The sequence below is a fragment of the Theropithecus gelada genome, chromosome 6 (assembly GCF_003255815.1).
Source record: "Theropithecus gelada isolate Dixy chromosome 6, Tgel_1.0, whole genome shotgun sequence".
NCBI lineage: Eukaryota > Metazoa > Chordata > Mammalia > Primates > Cercopithecidae > Theropithecus > Theropithecus gelada.
The window spans coordinates 43,480,822-43,504,403 of record NC_037673.1 but is presented as its reverse complement, the minus strand read 5'-3'; the positions used below and the strand labels follow the sequence as shown (position 1 = coordinate 43,504,403).

The following is a 23,582-nucleotide window of genomic DNA, read 5'->3' as shown; positions in this document are numbered from 1 at the left end:
ATTCAGTCCCTTCCTGATTAACTATTCTATGTCTACGACAAGTCTCTCTAAAAGGGTTTCAGATCATTAGGGATGCTAAAAAATCTTGTGTCTCAAAAGGCTTAGCAGAAAAGATTATGAGCACAGCCTGAACATTACCAGAGAGCAGGGCTGCCTTACTTTGGGCTGCCCCAAAGGTCAATGAGCTGTACAGGAAAGTAGAGAGCTTTCCTTTATGTGCACAGCACCACAAAGTGGGGCTGTCAGCTTGGCCCCATCCTCAAGCTACCTGCATTAAGTGAAATTCTCACCTTTAATCCATCACTCAACCCAATAGGGGGGTGAGATGATGGTATAAGATATCAGGCAGCATAACAACTAGCTAGCTACAGAACTATCTCATTCCACACACAATCTATGTAAGTACAAGTTCATTGTTTTTTCAAGACCACCAAATGACATATACCTAGGACAATAAAAATGTACTAACTCTGTAAAGTTGCTCCCTGAAACTAGTTACTTACCTCTGTCTGCCTCTCAACATTCTTATCCATGCCAGGTCTTCGGTCCAGCCTTCCAGGGATCTCAGTCTATAAATCTTAGCTTAGAGAATTTCTGACATTTGACTTAATCCCCTTTGAATTCACTCAAGGAAAACTTCAGAACAATTTCTGCTCTGAGGGTCATTCAAGAGTCAGCTACACCATCAGGGCACCCAGGCAAAGGCTCAGGACATAAAGCAGTAAAGGTATAATGCCAAGGACACTGTTTTCCAAAGGGCATTTGTACCTTCATGTACTCTTTCAGTCATTTTTGTTAAATGCTCATGTTTTCTGTTTTCAGTGCCCCAGAGATAGGAAAGATCTTTAGAAAAATCACCTTTTCCCATATAATATTCCAATTCACTTTTTTCTTTCTTCTTTTTTTTTTTTCAAAAGAAAGTAAAGGCCCTTTACAGCCGGCCTTTTGAGGGTGAGCTCTGAACTGAGGTACTGATCAAGGACTTTCTGCAAGTTTAATGTGAAGATCGTGGCTTCAGAAAACAAGAAAGGCTTAGTGGAACAGATTAATAAAACTTCTTCAACTAGACTTTAAGATTGTCATACAGTCTGACCTTTTACTAAAGTATACTAACTATAAACTACTTATAAAAAATAAAATATTATGGGGACTGGGGAAGGCCCTGAAAGTCAGTATGTGTTTATAAAATAAATCTTTTTTTTTTTTTTTTTTTTTTTTTGAGACGGAGTCTCGCTCTGCCGCCCAGGCTGGAGTGCAGTGGCCAGATCTCAGCTCACTGCAAGCTCCGCCTCCCGGGTTCACGCCATTCTCCTGCCTCAGCCTCCCGAGTAGCTGGGACTACAGGCGCCCGCCATCTCACCCGGCTAGTTTTTTGTATTTTTTAGTAGAGACGGGGTTTCACCGTGTTCGCCAGGATGGTCTTGATCTCCTGACCTCGTGATCCACCCGTCTCGGCCTCCCAAAGTGCTGGGATTACAGGCTTGAGCCACCGCGCCCGGCCTATAAAATAAATCTTGAGTACTATCACTGACATCTAGCTCTGTAATCAATAATAAATCTAAATACTCTATTTGAATTATCCCTAGTTCTTTAAAGTATGAGTTGACTAAATAAAACTAGCTTCCTAGCCACACGGCTTACTCCATGAGTAAATGTTTTAGCACCCTCTACTGGCCACTTGTTACATCTAATCCTCTCATAACTTCCCCCACAATGCGCAGCTGCTTCTCAGAGGGCAGATGGTGGCTGCAGCATGTCACCCCATTCCTTCCTCAGAACCACCTGTGAAACAGCTGAGCCAGGAGCCACTGCCACACACGAAAAGGATGAATCCTGAAGTGCTCTCCTGACACTGCTTGTGCATGAGTTATGTCTTCACTGACAGATTTCACAACTACCCTGGGTCCAGGGTTTGATCTGCATGCACCTCCCGGAACCAACCACAGGCCTCATTTCTACAATTACAGATGCTCCCATTGCCTGAGCCCTGCCGAGACCCCATATCAGCCCCCTGCCTGTCTGCTTCATCTAGCCGCTCTGCGGGGACGCGGGTATCTGGAGAGACCAGCTCACCTATCACCTGGGTTAACAGAGGACAGAAAGAAAAACACATTTGGGAGGCTTGTTTTCCCCCACAAGCTCACAGATCTGATGCCAATCAATTCTTTGTCCTTAGGTTTATATTAACCAGGTTTTTTGAAGGTACTGGAGGAGAGTTTCTCCTCTTTCATAGCCTAATGACAAAGCAAATTCTAATAATCCACAGTACCTCAGAGAAAGTGAGGCTCCTTCACTAGGATCTAACATAAGCAACCAGGAACCCTTTAAGCGCTCATTATGTGGTCCACTTTCTTTCAGAAAGGAAAAAATTAGAATCAGCATGGTATTCATTATTCAATAACAAAAGGAAAGGATAGGTGAAGAGAAGAGGTGCGACTATAAAATGTGGACAGTTTGCTCATGCCCAAATCTTGCTAGATCAAGCTACTGCTTACTCATTAATAAACACTTATTGGTTTGACATCAGTCATGTACTGAGTACAAAATACTCTTTAGAAGGAGATTTGTAAAGGGACTAGAAAGTAATTCCTTCACTCAAAAAGCTCACAATTTGGCTGAAAACATGTCAAATGAAATAATTTAAAACTGACATAGGGTCATTTCCATAAGTAAAAATATACACTGAAAATTCCATAAATACATATACATACAAAGTCCCCTATCTCTCTCTCACACATATATGGAAAAAAAAGATCAAAATATTCATAACAGTTATCTCTCTGGTAGAATTTCAAATGATCTGGATTTTTTTTCTTATTTATCACTACTGTTTGAATTTCCTACAAGGAGAAGGTAGTATCTTACAAAGAAAATGTAAATAAATTAACAATCAATTTATCAAGGGTTTGAGCAGAGGAACCTGCTTATGAATATAATACTGTACATACATCAACAAATGGTGCTGGGATAATTGGCAAGCCACATGCAGAAGAATGAGGCTGGGTCCTCATCCCTCATCTTATACAAAAATCAACTCAAAGATGGATCAAAGACTTAAATCTAAGACCTGAAACCATAAAAATTCTAGAACATAACATCGGAAAAACTCTTCTAGACACTGACTTGGGTAAAGAGTTCATGAACAAGACCCCAAAAGCAAATGTAACAAAAACCAAGATCAATACATGGCACTTAGTTTAACTAAAAAGCTTCTGCACCGCAAAAGAAATAGTCAGAATAAACATACAACCCATGATGGGAGAAAATTTTCACAAACTATGTATCTGACAAATCACTAATATCCCGAATCTAAAAGGAACTCAAACAAATCAGCAATAAAAAAAATAAATAATCCCATCAAAAAGTGGACAAAGGACATGAATAGACAATTCTGAAAAGAAGATATACAAATGGCCAACAAACATATGAAAAAAATGCTCAACATCACTAATGATCATGGAAATGCAAATCAAAACTACAAGATACCACCTTACTCCTGCAAAAATGGCCATAAATTTAAAAATCAAAAAATAACAGATGTTGGCATGGATGTAGTGAAAAGGGAACACTTTTACACTGCTGGTGGGAATGTAAACTAGTACAACCACTGTGGAAAGCAGCATGGAGATTCCTTAAAGAACTAAAGTAGAACTACCATTTGATTCAGCAGTCTCACTACTGGGTATCTACCCAAAGGAAAAGAAGTCATTATATAGAAAAGACACTTGCATACTCATGTTTATAGCAGCACAATTCGCAGTTGCAAAAATATGAAACTAGCCTAAATGCCCATCAACCAACGAGTAGATAAACATACATATACATATACACACACACCATGGAATAGCACTCAGCCATAAAAAGGAACAAAATAATGGCATTCACAGCAACTTGGATGGAGGTGGAGACCATTATTCTAAGTGAAGTAACTCAGGAATTAAAAACTAAATACTGTTAAAAGTGGAAGCTAAGTTATGAGGACACAAAGACATAAGAATGATATAATGGGCTTTGGGGACTCAGGAGTTAAGAGTGGGAGGGGGTTGAGGGATAAAAGACTAAACATTGTGTACAGTGTACACCGCTTAGGTGACGGGTGCACCAAAATCTCAGAAATCACCACTAAAGAACTTTTCCATGCAACCAAATACCACTTGCTCCCCAAAAGCTATTGAAGTTTTTTAAGTTGCAGAGAAAATAATAGTAATAATAATCTTTTCTAAATAAATAGTGTTTTATTCTCCGGAAAAAAAAATTGTACATACAGTATAATCTATGAACTTACACAAAAACTCACAAAAGGGCTAGGCGCGGTGGTTCGCGCCTGTAATCACAGCACTTTGGAAGACCAAGGCAGGCGGATCACCTGAGGTCAAGAGCTCGAGACCAGCCTGGCCAACACGGCAAAACCCCAACTCTACTAAAAACATAAAAATTAACCAGACATGGTGGTGGATGCCTGTAATCCCAGCTACTTGGGAGGCTGAGGTAAGAGAATCGCTTGAACCCAGGAGACGGAGGTTGCAGTGAGCCGAGACCATGCCACTGCACTCCAGCCTGGGCAATAAGAACGAGACTCCATTTCAAAAAAAAAGAAAATTTTTTTTCACAGAAAAAATACTTGAAGAAAATTATTAATGACTATGAATTTTGTCATATGTTTTCTCATTTTCTAGTACTTTTATAATAGAAAGTACTAGATCCTTCCTTAAAGAAATTCAAATGTTAAGCAATCATTCACTCTTGCTATTAAAAAAAAAAAGTAAAAGTGCTTTTAAAATAACCATTTACTTAATGGCATACCTGGAATAAGTGCTGTGCTGATAAGGATGTCTACCTCCTTGCATTGTTGAGCAAAGAGTTTCATTTCAGCTTCAATGAACTCTTTGGACATCTCTTTTGCATATCCTCCTTGTCCCTCACCAGATTCCTTCAAGTCCACCTCCAAGGGCTCAGCACCAAGAGACTTGAACTGTTCCAAAGCTGCAGCTCTAGGGTGATTGTTAAAGTGGAAACAGTAGTTATTTCAGGCCCTAATAAAGAAGTCAAGATCATCATTTACATCTACCTTTTTAAGAACAACAAACTATATATTCAAAAATCAACAGTCCCTTTGATGTCATACTTGTTTCAAATATTTTTCTAAAGGCAAGTAACATATTTAAGAGAATATTCTTTTCTGAAAGAAAAAAAACTACTGAGAATTCCAACTTCTACTTAGTTAAGTTGCAAAAGCAATTACACAATTGCCAACTCCAGTAATCAATTGTGTTCCTTATGACCCCGGTGTGGATGATGATGTGATATCTGATATATATCAGGATTTGATATCATTCAAATCATTCAAGATGAGGTTTTTTCACTTGAAAATATTCTGAATTTGTTCTTATTAGAGACTTTTCCCACAAAAATAACTCTTACATGTAAAATTATTCTAATAAAGTGACTTTTTTGCCCCCCACCCTGTCCTCATTAAATTGTATTTGCAAAAAATAACCTATAAATAGTAGTAAAGGGTAAAATGTGAAAAGCCAACACATTTAAATTTTATAAAAATAAATTCAGTTTTAAATAAATAAATAAATGCTACCCAAGTACTGTCTCCTGGTTGGAAAACCAGAGCCAACAAAGACCTCAGCTCTGTGGTGGACATGCGTGTAACTCGTCAATATCCATTCCGCTGTGGTAAATCCCAAACCCACCTAATGACAATAATCAATCAGGGTACTTGTTAAAAGTTCAAATTCCCAGGTCCCTTCCCAGACCCACTGAATTATAATCTCCAGCAAGCAGGCCAGACGCTATATTATTTTTAGCAAGAGCTGCAGTTCATCCTTGTCATCGCGGAAGTTTGGGAAACCATGATCTGAGCCAATAAATCCCTAGCAACCATCATGTTCAAGAGTATGCATAAAGGGTAGGACATACAGTCCACGGTTGAGCAAGAGGTTCTCCCTCTGCTGGCTTGAGCAAGGAATCTGGTAGCCCAGATTTTCCCCTGGAGGTAAAGTTGCAACCACAAGTGGAATCAGCCTTAGGAGGAAGCCAAAGCCAAGGACAGCAGAGACGAGTGACAGAAACTGGTCCTTGATAGCACCAAGGAGCATCTCACTCTAATGTGAAAAGGAAGTCATTCCCCTGGATTCTCAGTTAGAAGAAATAATACATTTTCTTATGTTTTAAGCCAATATGTGTGTATGTACACACACACATATATACACATATATATATATGCACACATATATATGTATATAACATAATCCAAATTTTGTTCAAAAGTCATATATATATATATATATATATATATATAACTCTATCAGAAATTATACCAAAATATCACTAGCAATTATATCTGGCTGATAGATTTATAAAAAGTATTTTCACATTCATCCTTATGTTTCTCTGTATTTTTCAATAATGAATTCACATCATTAGAAATATGTTTTTAAATCTTTGTTGTTATACCTTTGCCCATAAAATAATCTCATCATTCAAAAATATTATAACATATTAGCATTTAAAATGTGTATATCTTTTGACTCCAATATTTCCTTAGAATTTATCTAAGGAATTTATCTGGGGAATTGGTTCCATGACCCCACTCAGATATCAAAATCCACGGATGATCAAGCCCCTTATAAAAGACAGTGTAGTATTTGCACATAGCCTACATACATCTTCCCATAGCCTACATACATCTTCCCAAATAGCTTAAATCGTCTCTAGATTATTTATAATGCCTAATAAATGTAAATGTTATATAAATAGTTGTTATATCATATTATTTAGAGAATAATGGCAAGAAAAATGAAATTGGTACTAGCTCAGTACAAACACAAACATGTTTTCCGAATATTTTTGATCTGGTTGAACCCACAGATAATAGAACATGGATACAGGGTTTACTGTATGTACATGTAAGTGTATATTGACCTACAGAGTACTGTGTAAATATAGCAAAAAATGTCCATTTATAGAGGCCTAGTTAAATAAATTGCTGTACTTCTATACAATGGAATCTTCTGCAGCCATTAAAAACATTAATATGTAAGGAAAGATCTTCATGATCTACTGTTAATTGAAAAAAGGTAAATGGAACAGTAAAATTACATTTTTAATTAATGTGTAGAAGAGGGAACACATGAAAAAAATTACCACTAGGCAGTGAGACTTTAGGGTATTTTATTTTCTGTTCTTGTGCTTTTTCATATTTTTCTGAATTGGAAGAATAATCATGTACTATTTTATGACAGGAAAGAAAGCAAGGTTTTTATATATTTAAACTTTGTGATAAAGGCATTAGGCAAGATAATCACTATTGCTAAGAGGAGTATCTTCTAGTTATTGTTTGAAAGAATTCAAAAGTCAGACCATTTAAATACCATCGGGCAATGAGCTGTCTGTAAGTTTTTAGGATATTTAACTGAAAATACATACCACTCAATCTTCCAACAAGAATTTAAAATCAAGTATGCTTTGGATTTCATATTTATAATATGAAACCAACCCCATCTCAAAATAGTGACTAGAGTAACTAATGAGCTATAATTCTTAGAAAAGTATTCAATCAGTTCAGTCACATCTTTCTTCATTGTATACTTGAGATACCTGTATAACGAACTTAATAAATTATAAAGAAAGATTGAGTTTTTGTATTTTTCTAATATAAGCAACAGCCATATTCTAGCTGTTGATTCTGTACACAATCTAAAAAATGACATCAATATACTAAATTCTCAGTAGTTCACCCACCACCAAGTTTCAAATCATCTTTAGGTCAAATACATACATTTCTATTTTAATACTACTGTCCACTACAATGAAAACTTAACCTGCTTTCTACTGGCTTGGAGGTCTTGAGAAAACTTCACATCAACAAACAGTAAAAATAAAATGACAGGATCAATGGCATGTTTAACTCTAGCTATGCTTGGTTTGTGTCCTGGTTACTTTGGAAATGACTTATTTTCTCATTTCAGCAGGACAGCTTTTTATCAGTATATCACTTTAACTCTAGATAAAGACTATTAACCATATTCTATGGAACATTGTTTACTCTGAAAAGTCACATTCTTCCAACTTTGAATGGTTGCTTTCTTTTCTTTTTTGATCATTCTATATTCAGGATTAACAGTAGTATTATTCCTCCAGTACCCTCAGCTGATAATAAATAACTACATTTTTCAACCTCAAAAATTATTAAAACACATATTAACAGTACTCAACTGACATTTAATAAAATCCAGTGTCTAGTGTCTTCTGAAATGAAGAAGAATTTTAATCAAACTTCTCTTTAAAAACAATCTAGGAAAATGTGTATATGTCTACATTAAAGAAATAGAGTATATTTCTTTATAAATCAAGTACTTTCACCCAGGGGCTCAAAAATTATCAGAAAAATATATGCAGCTCTATCTTAACATAAAACGCAGGAAGCATAAATAATGCAGTAATAATAATTCACATGGTGCTAGTCAAGTGAAGTGCCAATCAGCTTTATTTGCTTCTATCCATTCAAGGTAGGGCATGCCCCCACTCAGCCTGCTGTTTTACTCATTCTTCAGATTCACAAACATCTTTGTTCATGCCCTAACTAGTGCCTAAAAGCATTCTGAACAGAAATAGGTAAAGCAACATGTTAGAAACTCAGGATAGAAAGAATTCTGGTCCCACTGTCAATCCACCAAAGAAAATAGAGTTGTGAGTTGTTAATTTAAGTAATACATTTTCACTTTGCATTAACTTTTAAAAAGTGGAAACATTTTTAAATGGAAAGAGCTTATAGACCAGTTGCAATGTGCTACTTCAGTTTATAAGTTTTAAGGAAAGTGTAACATGCCCCTGAAACAAAATGTTTTTACCTTAACATCAGTCACTAGTAAAGCACTCACCTTGTGTCAAACCCTCGAACGATTGCACCCATCGACTTTGCTGCGCCTGCAGAAGCAAGCCCAGCAACACCACCACCAACTATCAGAATCTAGAAAAGAAGATAGACCCAGTTATGTATTAAGGCTCATTATCAACTAATAATGAAAAATCATCGGCTAACAATTATTGGTGCCTAGTACAAGTTTAGCATCAATAAATGGCGGTGCTGATGGTGATGATGATGATCAGCCCTTAGTAACTGTATCGAGCACATAGACTATTCTTTAACTGAACCACCACTGATCTTAAAATTTTATGAAAGAAACAACTGCTAGCAAAGGCCAACAACAATTCACTAAAAATAGCCTAATACTCAGCATATCCATGTAAAAGCGACCTAAGTATGATCAGCATTACGTATGTTGAAGATTAACAGATTCTTTTCCACTGTCTAAAAGTTCCTTCTACTAAAAGTCCCAGTGTGGCAATCTAACTACCTTTACCCTACCAAATTATAAGGTTTTTCTTTGTTCATCAAACATCAAAATACATTTCAAAGATGGGTACAACATTGGTGAAACATCTACCCCAACCTCTATTTTGAGCCAAAATGCTTCTGAAAGGAACAGCTGATGAGCAACCACAATTCTGAACCATTTTGAGCAACTCTCCCTAAGTCTGAAGCAATGAAACTAATGTCCCTAATCATGAAGGATCAGCAACAAGAGAACCAAAGAATTCCTCAGAAACAAGAGTCTCCCCCGCCTTCTAAGAAACAAAGTAAGAACAATATTGTCTCCAGTCTGGAATGGGCCTTCCAGAGTAAAGTCCTGTTATATATCCCATAAACAGTCAATTGAAAGCAACACTTTGTTCCTGTAGAAAAAATGCCACCCACAGAATCAGTGAAGCTTATAAATTGACACCCACCCATCATGCCCACATGTCCTTCTGCCTTGACAAAGACAAGGCTAGTCAGACTGTGCGCCAGTGAGCTCTGGGCAGTGTCTCAAAGGTCACATGAATTGATCTTGATAATGATGCTGTGTTTGGGGACAAGGGGAAGTCTATAGGAAAGGGGGCAAAGAGTGACCAGAGGGAATAAGCAGGCTCTAGGCTCCAAAGCACCAACCTCTTCCACACAGGAGCTCCATCACCACTGAAAGAAAGAGAGAAAGAGAGAAAGAGAGAAGAGAGAAAGAGAGAGAGAGAAAGACAGGAGAGAGAGAAAGAGAAAGAAAGAGAGAGAGAAAGCAAGAAAGCGAGAAAGCAAGAAAGAAAGAGTAAATAAAAATAAGTAAAAGTCACATGACTTGGCCAAGTTATCCTGAATCAAGACATAACAACAACAACAACAAAAAAAAAAAAAAAAAAAAAAAAACAATAACAAAAAAAAAAAAAAAAAAAAAAAAAAACCCATACTTTAAAAAACAGAATCACACAAAAAGAGCAGATCTTACTATAGAAATTTACTTTTTCTTTCTAAAGCATGGAGTAAAGAAAAAGACACAGAAAATAAGAGTCAGAAAGCTTAGGTCAAAATCCTAACTCTGTTACTAACTTGTTCTGGGTGATCTTGGGCAAGCTGCTTATCATCTGCAATACAGCAATCAAAGTGCCTTCTCAGACTGTTGTTACATTAAACAATGGAATCTAACCGAAGCACTTACTGCTAACTGTTACACTGTAGGCATATGCTCAAGAAATAGTACGGGGCCAGGCAGGTGGCCCTGTGATCCCAGCGCTTTGGGAGGCCGAGACAGGAGGATCCCTTGAGCTTTGGAGTTCAAGACCAGCCTGAGCAACATAGTGAGATCCTGTCTCTATTAAAAAACAAGAAATAAAAACCTAAAAAGAAAAAAAAGAAATAGTATGGGAAAGGGCAGGAGAAAGGATATAACTTTAGGAACACTGTTTGTGTTCACTCATATAACTTGCTCCTCCTCTGGCCTTCCCCATCTGAGTAAAGGCAGTAACTATGCACAATAGTTTAAGCCAAAATGGGGAATTTGTCAACTTCTCCCTTTGCACATATTTCCATTTCCAATTCATCAACAAGTACTACTGGTCTTAACTCCCAAAGATCTCCCCTAATCCAGATAAAATCCTTCACCTTTCTCTACATTTCTGGTGCTGTCATCTTCCCAGGTACAACCAATTGCTGACAGATCTTGCCTTCACCCTACTATCCATTGCCCCACAGAACAGCCACATGATTTTTTTTAAATACTAAACCAAACATTTCCCTCATCTGCAGGAGAACCCAAAGTCTATAACATGACCTAGAAGAGAGGCCCCACATGATCCAGCCTAGACCTTCCTTTCCGACATCATCTCAGATCACTCATCTTGTTCACCACACTCCAAGACCAACGGTCTTCTTTATTTTTCCAGAACCTAAATACTGGAATCCTAAATGCTTGGAATCCTTAAACTCTTGTTTCCTTCTTCCATGCTTCAAATCTCAGCTCAAAGGTCAGACGAAGTTTCCCCATACCTCTACTAAAGTGACCTGTGCCCATTACTGTCATATCATACGGTTCATTTTTTCCTGTGTGAAATTATCTCATGGCCAGGTGCAGTGGCTCATGCCTGTAATCCCAAAATTTTGGGAGGCCAAGACAGGAAGATTGTTTGAGCTCAGGAGTTCCAGATCAGCCTGGAGTGAAAACTCCACACAGAGTGAGAACCTGCCTCCAAAATAAAAACCAAGTCAAAAATAATAATAATAATAAAATAAAATTCCCTCAGGTATTTATTTGATCTTTTGTCTCCTCACTGTGACCCCCACTGGAGTGTAAGTTTTGTGCAGCAGGGATTTTGTCTTGTTCACGCCATATCCCCAGCTCCTAGAACAATGCCTCACATATCATTGTCTTGGGCCACATATAAAATACACTAGCTAACACCAACAATTGCTGATAAGCCAAAAAAATAAAATGGCAACAAAAATCACATAATGTTTTAAGAAAGTTTACAAATTTGTTTTGGGCCGCACTCAAAACCATCCTGGGCCACATGTGGCCCACAGGCTGTGGCTTGAACAAACTTGTTTTAGCAGGTAAGAACCCTTCATGTTTAAAGGAAATCCAAATAAAAGACTGTATTATGCAGTCCACCTTAATGAGCTGTACCAGTTCCTTCAATTTCAGAAAATTATTTCTGTCATGTAGCCAAAGTCCCTTAAGCTGCAATTTAAATTTTCAGTAAAGATAGTCACTTTTCCACCTTTTAAAGGCTGATTCTCTTTTCTTTAAGCGTCTTGTCTTTTGTTTCACTTTTTAATATCTTTTATTCACAGCTTTTCTCTCAACTTCCACATATATCTAGAAAGATTATAACCAAAGTAGACTCGTGCATCAAAGCATTCAGTCAATTTAAGAACAGCATCGAACTTCTGGCCACTATGCGTGCCAGATTTTTTTTTGTGATCCTGAGAAAGAAGTCAAAATTTAATCATTGTACATCTCACATCTGCGTTGTTTGCTCACACTTTCTTGCTAAGTATTCTGGCCTCCACTTAAACCGCATTTTTTTCACCTGGCCTGTTTTTCAAAACAATATAATTTCTCAAAGCTGCTATCAGCTTTTGTTTTAATTGTTTTCCAGATTTATTTTGTGTGAGAACTCTGGGCTTATATAACAAAGTACTTAAGAGCAGGAAGCACCGGTAAACCTGTACCCTACAGGTAGGTAAATGACCACATTTAAAGTCAAGTTTCCTGTACCTAATGCTATGGTTTGGATGTGCTTTGTTCCAGTGAAAACTCATGTTGACATTTGATCCCAAATGTGGCAATATTAGGAGGTGGGTCCTAATGGGAGGTGTTTGGGTCATGGGAGTGGATCTCTCATGAACAGATTAATGCCCTCCCTGGGAGTGGGGGGCAGAGTTCTCATTCTGTGGGTTGATAGAAGGGCCAAGTTCCCTCGGTTTCTCTCTCTTGATTCCTCTCTCACCATGTGATCTTTTCTGCACATGGCTGCTCCCTTTACACTGTCCACCATGAGTTGAAGCAGCCTTGAGGCCCTCACCAGATGCAGCTGCCAAATCTTGAACTTTCCAGCTACCAGAATTATGAGCCAAATAAACCTCTTTTTTAAAATAAATTACCCAGTCTCAGGTATTCTCTTTTAGTAACACAAAATGGACTAAGACACCTAGCCTCAGGATTTCCATTGTTACTGAGTGTACATAGGATTGAAGGATCACAATATGACCTCCTATTCTTTCAGCAAGCCATTGTCACCTCTCATCATTAACTGCTCCTTTATGCTCTCAGCGTGGATTAAAGAAACTGGCACCCTTTCTCTCTGCCAAATACCCTGATTACACCACCTCCCATTTCCTGTCTTCTTGATCCAAAAATTGACAAGAAGTAAAGAAACCAAAAATACCTTGTATATGTGCCAAAATGTTGCAAAAATTGAGAAACCCAGAATCTTCAGAATGGTATCTTGAAGATTTGTTTTAAAAAATTAATAATATATAGGCTACAGAGTTATCCAAAATTCTTTTAAAAATTCAAATTAGTAAGTTAAAAAACAGAAAAGACTAGAACTTTCAGAAAGTCAAAGTTCATTTTTTTCTAGCAATCTTAAATGTTAAGCTTTGAGGCTTCATGAAATATTTATACACACCAAAAAGTCATCAATGTGAGGTTAACATATAAAAATTTTTAAATAACTATATTTTGAGACTATACATCCCCTTTCCTTTAATCAATGCATATGATAAAGAAACATTAAAAGTTGTACCTACCTTAGCTGGAGGAACTTTTCCAGCAGCTGTGATCTGACCAGTAAAAAAACGTCCAAAATGATTTGCTGCTAGGACAACAGCCTTATAACTTTAAAAATAAATAAATAAATAAATAAATAAATAAATAAATAAATAAACAATTCCATAAAAGGAGAGATCTCAGACTCATATATCATCATAAGTAATCAATGAAGTTTTGTCAAAGAATAATCACTAATATTTATATAGTATGTACTATATGTCAAAAACAGTTCTAAGTGTTGTATATATACTTGCTCCTTTAATTTTCACAACAAGCCTATGGATAGGTACAATTAGTATCTTCATCCCATAGGTGAGAAAACTGAGATACAGATTGAGAGACTTGCCCAAGGTCACTCAGCTAGGAAATTGTGGAGCCAGAAGTCTAACATAGGTAGCCTGCCTACAGAAGCCCTCTCTTATCCATTATGCACCCACCCTCTTCATAACAAGTACTGTAGAACATAACAGAAAATGTAATGAATGAAAGATAGGAAAATACTAACAATGGTTTTCTTTGGGTGCTAGGACTATACATCCTTCACACTTACTTTACTATATTGTCCAAATCTTCTTTGATGACTAGGTAGTGCTTAGGTAATGGGGGGAAAATCTTTAAAATAAAAAAATTAGGTCATCCATAGGCTTGTACATAATAAGATTCCAACCTCGGAGAACAGAAGAAACACTTCCCTTGATCTCTAATGTTTCAAAGTATGGGATTTTCAGACATACTGACTGATTACCTTTGTGATCTTGGGCAAATTTTTAAAATTTTCTAAACCTTGGTTTCCTCATCTATAAAGTGAGGACAAACAGCATCTATCTTTTAGGGTCGTGAGGACTAAATGAGATAGTGCAGGTGAAACACTTGGCATAAAGCCTGTCACATAGAAAATGCTCAGTGAATATTAAGTGTTTCAGCCAAAGAAACAAACTATTTAATAAATCAAATAATTTTCATACTATTTTATATGTAAAAGGCACTTTTGCATTCTTACTTGGTAATATATACACTGGCTCAATATTATAAAGCAACTATTAAAACTCCCCTGCTAGGTGACAAGAAAATCTTCTCCCTGATCATATTTTTACATAATAATATTTGATACAATAAGTGATGCAAAAACATATAAAGTCACTATTAACTTAATCATACTGGAGCAAAAAATAATACTTTAGAGATTATATTATCTGTTGCTCTTCTGAATTCAAGTGACAGCATTTTTTAATGGGCAAATACGACAAAGATTCAAAGGCCACTGTAAGAAATTAATTGTAGAATTAATGCTCTAAAAGATTCAGTTGCTATTCTGAAAAATAAATCACAAAAGGAGGTTGATTACACAGGAAATGTACAAGAAAACATTTACAGTGAAAAAAGTTAATAAATTGGACATTTTCTTCATGACAGCAAAAAAGTTCAGAATGAACAGTAATGAAGTGGAAGCAGCACATCTTCACTGTAATATGGCTGTGTGTATGAATGAGACAGATAATGATTTATCATGCATTGTATGGATATGTATACTAGATGATTCCTTTTACACTATGCTCTCTGCACATATCAGCTCAGGACATAAAACAGTGATTCCTCAAATTGTGATCCCTGGGTCCCTGCAGGTTTAAACTTCAGACAAATCTGGGGCCATAGTGGATGAGATGGAGAGTAGGAATGTTTCTACACAATCCTGCCATACTCAGTGTACCCAAAACTACTCAGCTCTTATTGGATTTATTTATATTGTCTCATAATATTTCATTTGCTCAAAAGATTCAACAGCTAAAACCACTTGATCTAGAGTGACTGGTTTTGATATTCTTTCACATATGTGCATTTCAGAATCAACAGCACCCTTAAAACTTAACATTATACATTTTCTAGATAAAATTTTAAGTCACATTAGGCTAAATACATTTAAAAGCGTGCAGCTAAAAACACAAAGTAGAATCTATGACATATTTCCTATGCTAAAATATAAAACCTAAGAAAACTTTTGCTTATGTGTCAGGCTGTAAAAGGCTTTATTCATGTTAGTCATGTTAGTGTCTTTTATGCACTGTTTTTTTAAAAAGATGTTCTTTGTGCCTCATTAATATTAGCAAATTGTCAACTACTAATAGTTTTCATGCTTAAAATCTTATTTAATTAGTTTCTTAGAGAAGTTGCTTCATAAGCATTATCCCATTTCCAGATTGTTCCCACCCTTTAAGGCAAAGTCAGCAGTACACTGCGTTCATGCAGCTATTCCTGTCCCTCACCATGGCAGGCATGATTACTCAATCATAGCCACATTCCTCCAAGCAGAATGGGCCTTAGAATCCTTCTCAACATAGTACTCCAGGCAATCAACAGAGAATGTATTGGTGCTATTGGGCAAATGAAGCGTATTACCATCTTGACCTTAAAGGTAGAAGACATCGCCCTCAGTTATCAATATGGGTTTTGACATCAGATGAAACTTCCTCCAGTCCAGACCTTTTTCCTATTCTTTAAATATTTTATAAATTTACCTAAGCAAAACCTAATTAAGATGGCAAATCCACTAATATATGCATATTAATTTAACCACATGAAATTGTCACTATTCAACCATTTTTGACCCATAAAAACAGTAACTTCAACCTAATATATACATGTATACACACACATATGAAATATAGTGTGTTCCTCATACAAATAATCTGACAGCTATTTGCTTTGGTGGATGGAAACATTACTACTCTTCTACTCACTAAGATTAAAAAGGAATATATAATAGAGTTCATTTCCTATCTAATTACTGTAAAACAGGAAAAAGAGTCAAAAATAATTTAAATGTACTCTCAAAAGGCTGCAATCTACAACAATAATTACAAGTAAAATCATCGTAAAAGAGAAGAGCTACAGTGTGAAGGTTTCTGTAGCACCATTGTGCTTTTGCTCATTTGAAATGGAAAAGAACCTACCCTGCAATGTTGGCCATGGAGCTTAGTGCATCATATCCCTGAGCAATTGTAACTCTTGGAACCTGGTCCATTGCCAGAACTGTAGTTTTTCTTTGGGAAAGTTTATTTAGCAACTCTGGATTTTGGGCTGGGTAAATAAAACTAATCAGTGTTCCCGATGTCTTTAAAAGGTCAGCTTCATGAACACCTAATGTTGGATTAACCATAGGGGCTCGCACCTGGGAAAAAAATCAAGTCACAGATTAAAAATATAAATACCTTAATCATATTTTTAACTAAACAGGAAAACTTAGATAATATGCTATGACTTAAATAATACTCCAGAAATAAATCTGCCATCAATAAATTTCTGACTAAAAAAGCACACACAGACATATACCATCTATCCCCTCCCTAATGACCTGTGGACTGGTCTGAGTAAAGGGTACACACACCTGGGAAATACAAAATACTGAGACTGGTTTGACAATTAACTGCAGAGAGGTGAAAAAATATATGGAAGCTCTCCAGCAAACCTGCAGTCCCCAAAACTTATTACCCTGGTAATATTAACAGATATTAGAATAAACAGACAGGAAGTTTTGTTGTGTGTTCAATCCTTCAAGCAAGATTAAATCCTTGCTAATTTTGGTAAGCATAAATATTTGGAGTGATGAGACATTAAGAACACTGTAAACTAAGTATAGACTTATGTCACTTTAAAATTCCAGGTGACTATTTATAGATGAACACAACTCACACTAGTAACCTTGCTGAATTGGGTTTAAGTCAAAAGCTACAATATATTTTGTTACGTTAAGAAGTATCAACTAAGTCAATGAATACACACTCCATATGCTTGAAAGTTTCCAATATCCACTTTTTAAAGCCAAATTTTTTAAATTGCATTTTAAATATATTTTAAAATATGTTTTATATCCAAGTTTAAAATCAACCTTCAAATAAAATATCCCATTTCATTAGTTCCCAGTTAGCAATAGTGCTTTTAGGCAAGTAAACACAGAAAACACAGCCTCTGGGACTTATGTTTTAAATACAAACACAAACATTGGGTCAATAAGTTTATCTCACAGCATTTCACCTCAATTTACCTATGAGACACCTTTGTCTGCTATTCCCATTTCAGTTGTTGATCTGGTGATGCATATGTTTCTAGGTTCTGGACTTTAATTAAGGCTCTCTGACAAGGTCTACTTTTCCTCCAAGAAAATCTATAACATAGATTTAGTAAAAGTTAGAAAACAACTCTGAATTGATTCTACTGGCCCCTATCAAATGCTCAGCTGAGACCGTTGTCATCTGAGTAACTCAAGCCAATAGAATGTTTTCCTGAATGTGCTCCTCAGGATATTAACAGACTTGGCTCAAACGAGAGGCCCCCAAGATCAAGAAGTTCATTAACGCTAGTACTGTACAAGGTCATATAGTATTCTATGTTACAGTATTTCTGAGTACACCATTAACTGCTTATATACATTGTGAATCCCTAAAAGGAACACATAGCATTTCCAAAATGTAAACACACCCTTATAGGGCTTTTTCAAGACATCTCAAAAGATGATCTCTAGAATATATATGAGAATGAATTATACTTCTCTTTTCTCTAAGTAATTTTACTATATATCTAGTTATATTACCAAGTATTTGTAAACTTAAACCTTTAAAAAGCTTTAGCTGAGTTGCAGTTAACCCCCATACCACAAATTTTACTATTAACTTTCAATAGCAAAAATTGGTTTTGTAACATTAGCAAAAACCACCTGTCAAGTGTTAGGATTTTAAGGAAATAAAAAAACTATGTGATTGATACCTCGTAGAAACTAATGTAGAAAAAAAGCTTGTATTTCGTGAAAAAAAGTGAGTTACTTTCCTGTTTGCCTTGGCTGCAGGAGGCTTAGCATTTAATTTAATGCTCAACTCTAGTTATCATCTGTGCTAGACCCTTGATACAGTCTCTTCCCCTTACTCTAAAGGATTTTTTATTTCATATTTTAATTCTCAAGTCCTTTAGTATATAGATTTCTGTTATATATTACCTTAAGAACTTATTTTAAAGTAGGTAAAGCTACTTGCCACTCAGCCCAAAGCTGCTTTCTCCAAAATAGTCATGTCCTCTCTAGAAATAGCACTTATGTCAGTGTAAATCATTGTGCCTTCAGGTGTCAGAAGATCACTGAACATTCAGTCCCAGACTAAGTTCCACACTTTCTTTCCATTCTAGCAGTAAATGTTCACGTGTGGGTATTCTGGATATATATGGACCATGTAGAACAAATTTTTCCTAGCCAATTAAAAGAAAATGTTCATATAGCAAATGTAAAAACGAAGATCACTTTTTCTTTCCTCATGGTTAAACATAGATCATATTGTCTGATAAAAGTTTTACTGGAGTATGAAGAATATGACAACATGCAATCATTTCTTTGAGAAAAATACACTATTTGAAAATAGGAAAAGGTATAACTCCGGAGAAAGTAATTTAATTTTTCTATGAAAAGATTTTTAAAAGTTAGCATGCTATAAATGGGAGAGGAAAAAGGAATAATTACTTTGACCACCAAATCAGAAGCCAGCGCTTCCTTTGCCCCTTGGATTTGGGCACCTGCCGCTCTATAGTGATCATCTGAGAACTTGGAAGCTTCGCCCGCACCAGATTCCACGACAACATTAAAACCCTGCTTGACCAAGGTCTGAACGCCAGCAGGAGACAATGCCACTCGCTTTTCATTTTGGAATATCTCTTTGGGGACTCCAACAGTCAGTTGCTTATATGGAATTCCTACAAACAAGCAAAGGGAAAAAAAAATACATTTGGTAAAAAACAAACAAAAAATGTTTAAAAACAGTTTTCAGAAAACTGAAAGGGGCAATCTTTTCTTCAAAATACACCACACATGCAACCTGCTGTTCAGAATGATGTTCCTGATTCATACTTATAATTCTTTGACTTTTTTGATAGAGGATAAGAAACTTTTATGCCTAGTCTTCTGAAACTTCTGAATATTTTATTTAATCAATCGGCTTTTTTCAAGGAATATAACAAACTTAGCTGATTTGTAGGCAGAAAAAAGTGGGTTTAGAGATCCCTCCACATGCTGATTCCACTCTTCAAACTAAGCCCCTCTGGTTATGGTCTCCTTGTCCTTACTTTTAACAAAAATGGAAGTAACTAGCTATTTTGAAGAACAACTGTATCCTAGACATTTTGATGGCCTGCCACACTCAAAGTTCCCTTCCAGGCAATTTGGCCACAGACAATGCCTCATAAATTTCTAAGTGTTGTATTTTAAGATTTTACACACTCAGCCACTTAGACGAGGGATCAGCAACTGTGTCAAGGACAATCATCTACAGGGCAGATGAGGAAAACTAGCAGCTGCACCTTATGAGATGACTTAGACAGGAACTCTGTCCAAGGACACTATATGTTGGCCAGTGACTACTCAACCCACTGGGTTCTCTCTCAAGGAGTTTGAATGGGAGACCCAGAGAAAGGGACAAGGAGAGTAGATCAGTGCAAATGTTATTTGTAAGCACAGCTACGAGGTAATCAAAGGGAGGTCAGCAGTAACAGTGGCAGAAACATCAGTAGTAGATATTTAAAGAGAGAAGATGGGTCACAGCCATGAATTCCACAAATAACATTCCGCTTATCCAAGGAGTAGATGGGGGGTTTCTGGGCCCTCACACTTGCCAAGAATCCACATAGCAAACCCTCATCACAAAATATAATTTGATGTGATTCCGTTTCTTGCAACCCAAAAAAGCCTATGTAGTACAATCTTATATTTAGATATGGTTCAGACCATCTTTAGCTATAGGATATCAATTTCTCCTGATGTTTTACTTAATATGCAGCATAAACATTTTTTAATGAAGAGTATCTGTTTCTATCTAAGGTTTATTAAAGCTTAGGAAACCCATTCTTGCAACCTAAGATCTGAATATGTACAATTTCAAAATGATTGAAATTATCCCTACAGAGTAACTTATTAAGACCTTAGAGAAATTAAGTCAACCTAGACCTGAATTTGAACACTGTCTTAGATTCCACACTACCTATACAGTAATAATTTACAGTACACAAAAGGCAAATAATGCTGAATCCTACTCCTTACTTGAAGGAGAGGGAGGAAAATAATAGAAAGCTGGCAAATATTTGGATTGACATACAAAGCTCAATCACATACACTTATCTCAAGTTCACTTATCTGACAACTTCAAATTGTCAGGCTCTACATGGCAAAAGCAAGGAAGCTACCAAAGATGACTGAAGCCATGTCAAAAGGATTTAGAAGCCAATGTGAAAGGGCTTCCACTGACCAAATAAGAGATAATTTGAGCACATACAAGGGACAGAGAAACTGACTAAACAATACCAAGATAATTCAATCAGCCAAACCTAGAATGTTGTAAATTCTACACAGCAACAATGAAATTCTTCAGTATATTAAAAGGAAAAAAGAAGAGAGGAACTTATAGAGAAAAGAGACATATCAAATGTGTGTGGACCCTGTTTGGATCACTCTTTGAACAAGCCAACTGTAAAGAAAAAGAGGAAGGAAGGAAGGAAGGAAGGAAGGAAGGAAAGAAGGAAGGAAGGAAGGAAGGTAGGAAGGAAGGAAGGAAGGAAGGAAGGAAGGAAGGAAGGAAGGAAAAAGCAATTGAAAAAATATGAATACTGACTATAGATGGAATTACTTACTACACTTTTCAGTATGGTAATGAACTTATGGTTATATTAAGGAAAAAACAGACTCCTTATCTTTCAGAGATAAAAATAATTGGGAAATAGTGAGGAACCAGAAATTAAACAAAAGTGTCTTATACATAATCAATACAGAGATCTTGATGTCCATGGATTTACTCACAAGGACAGTATTCATGTCTTCAACACAGTTATTTACCTTTATTTTATACACAATTTTATCACACAGGATAATCTGGCTTTCCAGAGCAGTTTAAAAGAAAGCATCTGAAGATAAAGTTGGAGGCTTATAGGGACAGATACCCTGCCAATTGTGACTTGTCATCTGAGAACAAGAAAAGAGGCTATAAAATCTATTCAAGGCAGACATAAGATCTCAAAACACCTAGCAGTTTAGGGGTCCTTAATGAATAAACAAACGGTCCTACAAACTTAAAAAACAAAAGAGGGCATTATTCTATGTGACAAAGGTTGCCCCCCAAATATCCATCCTGTTCCTCCACCTTAATAAGAAAATGCCATTTTTAGCTGGGTACACTGCCATCTAGAATAAAAGACAAAATGTCCAAGTCTCCCTTACAGCTATAAACAGCTACACGTCTGAGTTCTGGACAGTGAAGTGAAGTGACAGAAGTACTGGGATGGTCTTTGGGCAAGACTGATGAAAAAGAGTTGACTTGGTTTAGAAGGGCCCCTTTTAGCCTCTCCTCCTTCTGGCCTGTACCCCAGAACAGAAGCAAGTAGACATCCTATCAGGGAAGGCCTTGTAGGCCACTGGAAGACTTCAGATCTTCCTCTGTAAGAGTTAGGAAGCAAGTGGCAAATTTTGAGTTAAGGAGTGACCTGACTGTACATTTTTAAAAGATTATTCTCACTGTCCTGTGCAGAACAGACTGTAGGGGGCAGAGGTAAAAAGCAGACCATGTAGAAGACTGGTGCATCAGTACAGGTGACAGATGATGATGGCTTGGACCAAGATGATAAAAGTAGCAATGGCAAGAAGAGGACAGATTGTAGATATGAGATAGAGCTGACCCATACCTACTAGGAGAATGTAGAATGACTCCAGGGTTTCTGACCTGAGCAACTGCAATCAAATTGCTACTTACTAAATTGGAAAGCATTAATGTAGACCAATTAACATACTTAATTCCTAATTCCTGAGCAAAGTTGACCTGTATATGGTACAATTCTCAAATACCAACAAGGAATTAGAAAGGGCTTCTAGGAGAAATGGTTACTATGAGCAATAGGCTCCAGGGACAAGTCAACTGGTTTATCCTTTTCGTTTGTTTTTTCTATTACCTTTTCTTCTCTGTTAGCGCTGGAAATCAGGAACGTCTATAGTATATGGAAAACACAAGATAGCACTTACTTATTTTTTGTTTAAAATGATCACTCACAAGCACCAGGCCATAAAATTACATGGCTTTGGCTGGATGCGGTGGCCCACGCCTGTAATCGCAGCACTTTGGGAGGCCAAGACGGGCGGATCACGAGGTCAGGAGATCGAGACCATCTTGGCTAACATGGTGAAACCCCATCTCTACTAAAAATACAAAAAATTAGCCGGGTGTGGTGGCGGGCACCTGTAGTCCCAGCCACTTGGGAGAGTGAGGCAGGAGAATGATGTGAACCTGGAAAGTGGAGTTTGCAGTGAGCCGAGATCGCGCCACTGCACTCCAGCCTAGGAGACAGAGCGAAACTCTGTCTCAGAAAAAAAAACAAAAAACAAAAAAACACTACATGGCTTTTCCTTTTATCGATCATCAGATCTATTAGTTCCTATGACTTGAAGGTTTCATTTACAATCACTGAAGTGAGACTTTACCTGGTTTTACAGGCGCTTTACACCACAGTTCTTGGTGAGTATGAAATGTTCGTAAAAAATCCTTCTTCACATGTAGACCCTTACAGGACCCCAAATTGCTAAGTAAAGGACACGAGCAGCCAGTCACCAGTGTTTTCAGTAGGCTTGCCATGCTGATATGAGTTCCCAATTTTCTGACTCCCCAGTTTCCTTCAAGGCAAATCACTAAGAAAAGAGAAAATAGGATGTTTATATGCCAAGAAAAAAACTATCTGTCTTTTAAACATGAAAGACATTTTTAAAATACTAATCTAAAGAGTTTGAAATATAACAGTTGTATGTAGACATGTACAAAGAATTTTATTTGCCAAGTTTGTTATTTACAGAAGATGCTCAAAATTCGTTTTCCAGTTCAGGCATTTAAAACTTGGAATCCATTTTCCCACTAAAATTGGAGTTCT

General features: G+C 36.7%; 1 protein-coding gene across 4 annotated transcripts in view; it reads right to left on the bottom strand.

Moving 5' to 3' along the window:
* NNT (nicotinamide nucleotide transhydrogenase) overlaps positions 1-23,582 on the bottom strand; it is a 97,995-nt gene that overhangs the window by 68,707 nt on the left and 5,706 nt on the right. For 3 of the 4 annotated variants that reach the window (XM_025388010.1, XM_025388009.1, XM_025388011.1), the window contains exons 2-7: positions 23,143-23,346; positions 19,153-19,382; positions 16,604-16,821; positions 13,634-13,721; positions 8,892-8,980; positions 4,804-4,991 (exon numbers count right to left, since the gene is read on the bottom strand). In XM_025388010.1, coding sequence (XP_025243795.1) covers positions 4,804-4,991; positions 8,892-8,980; positions 13,634-13,721; positions 16,604-16,821; positions 19,153-19,382; positions 23,143-23,293 — 964 coding nt within the window. In that variant the 5' untranslated portion in view covers positions 23,294-23,346. The remainder of the gene's footprint in view (positions 1-4,803; positions 4,992-8,891; positions 8,981-13,633; positions 13,722-16,603; positions 16,822-19,152; positions 19,383-23,142; positions 23,347-23,582) is intronic. The other variant, XM_025388012.1, reaches the window with a different exon arrangement.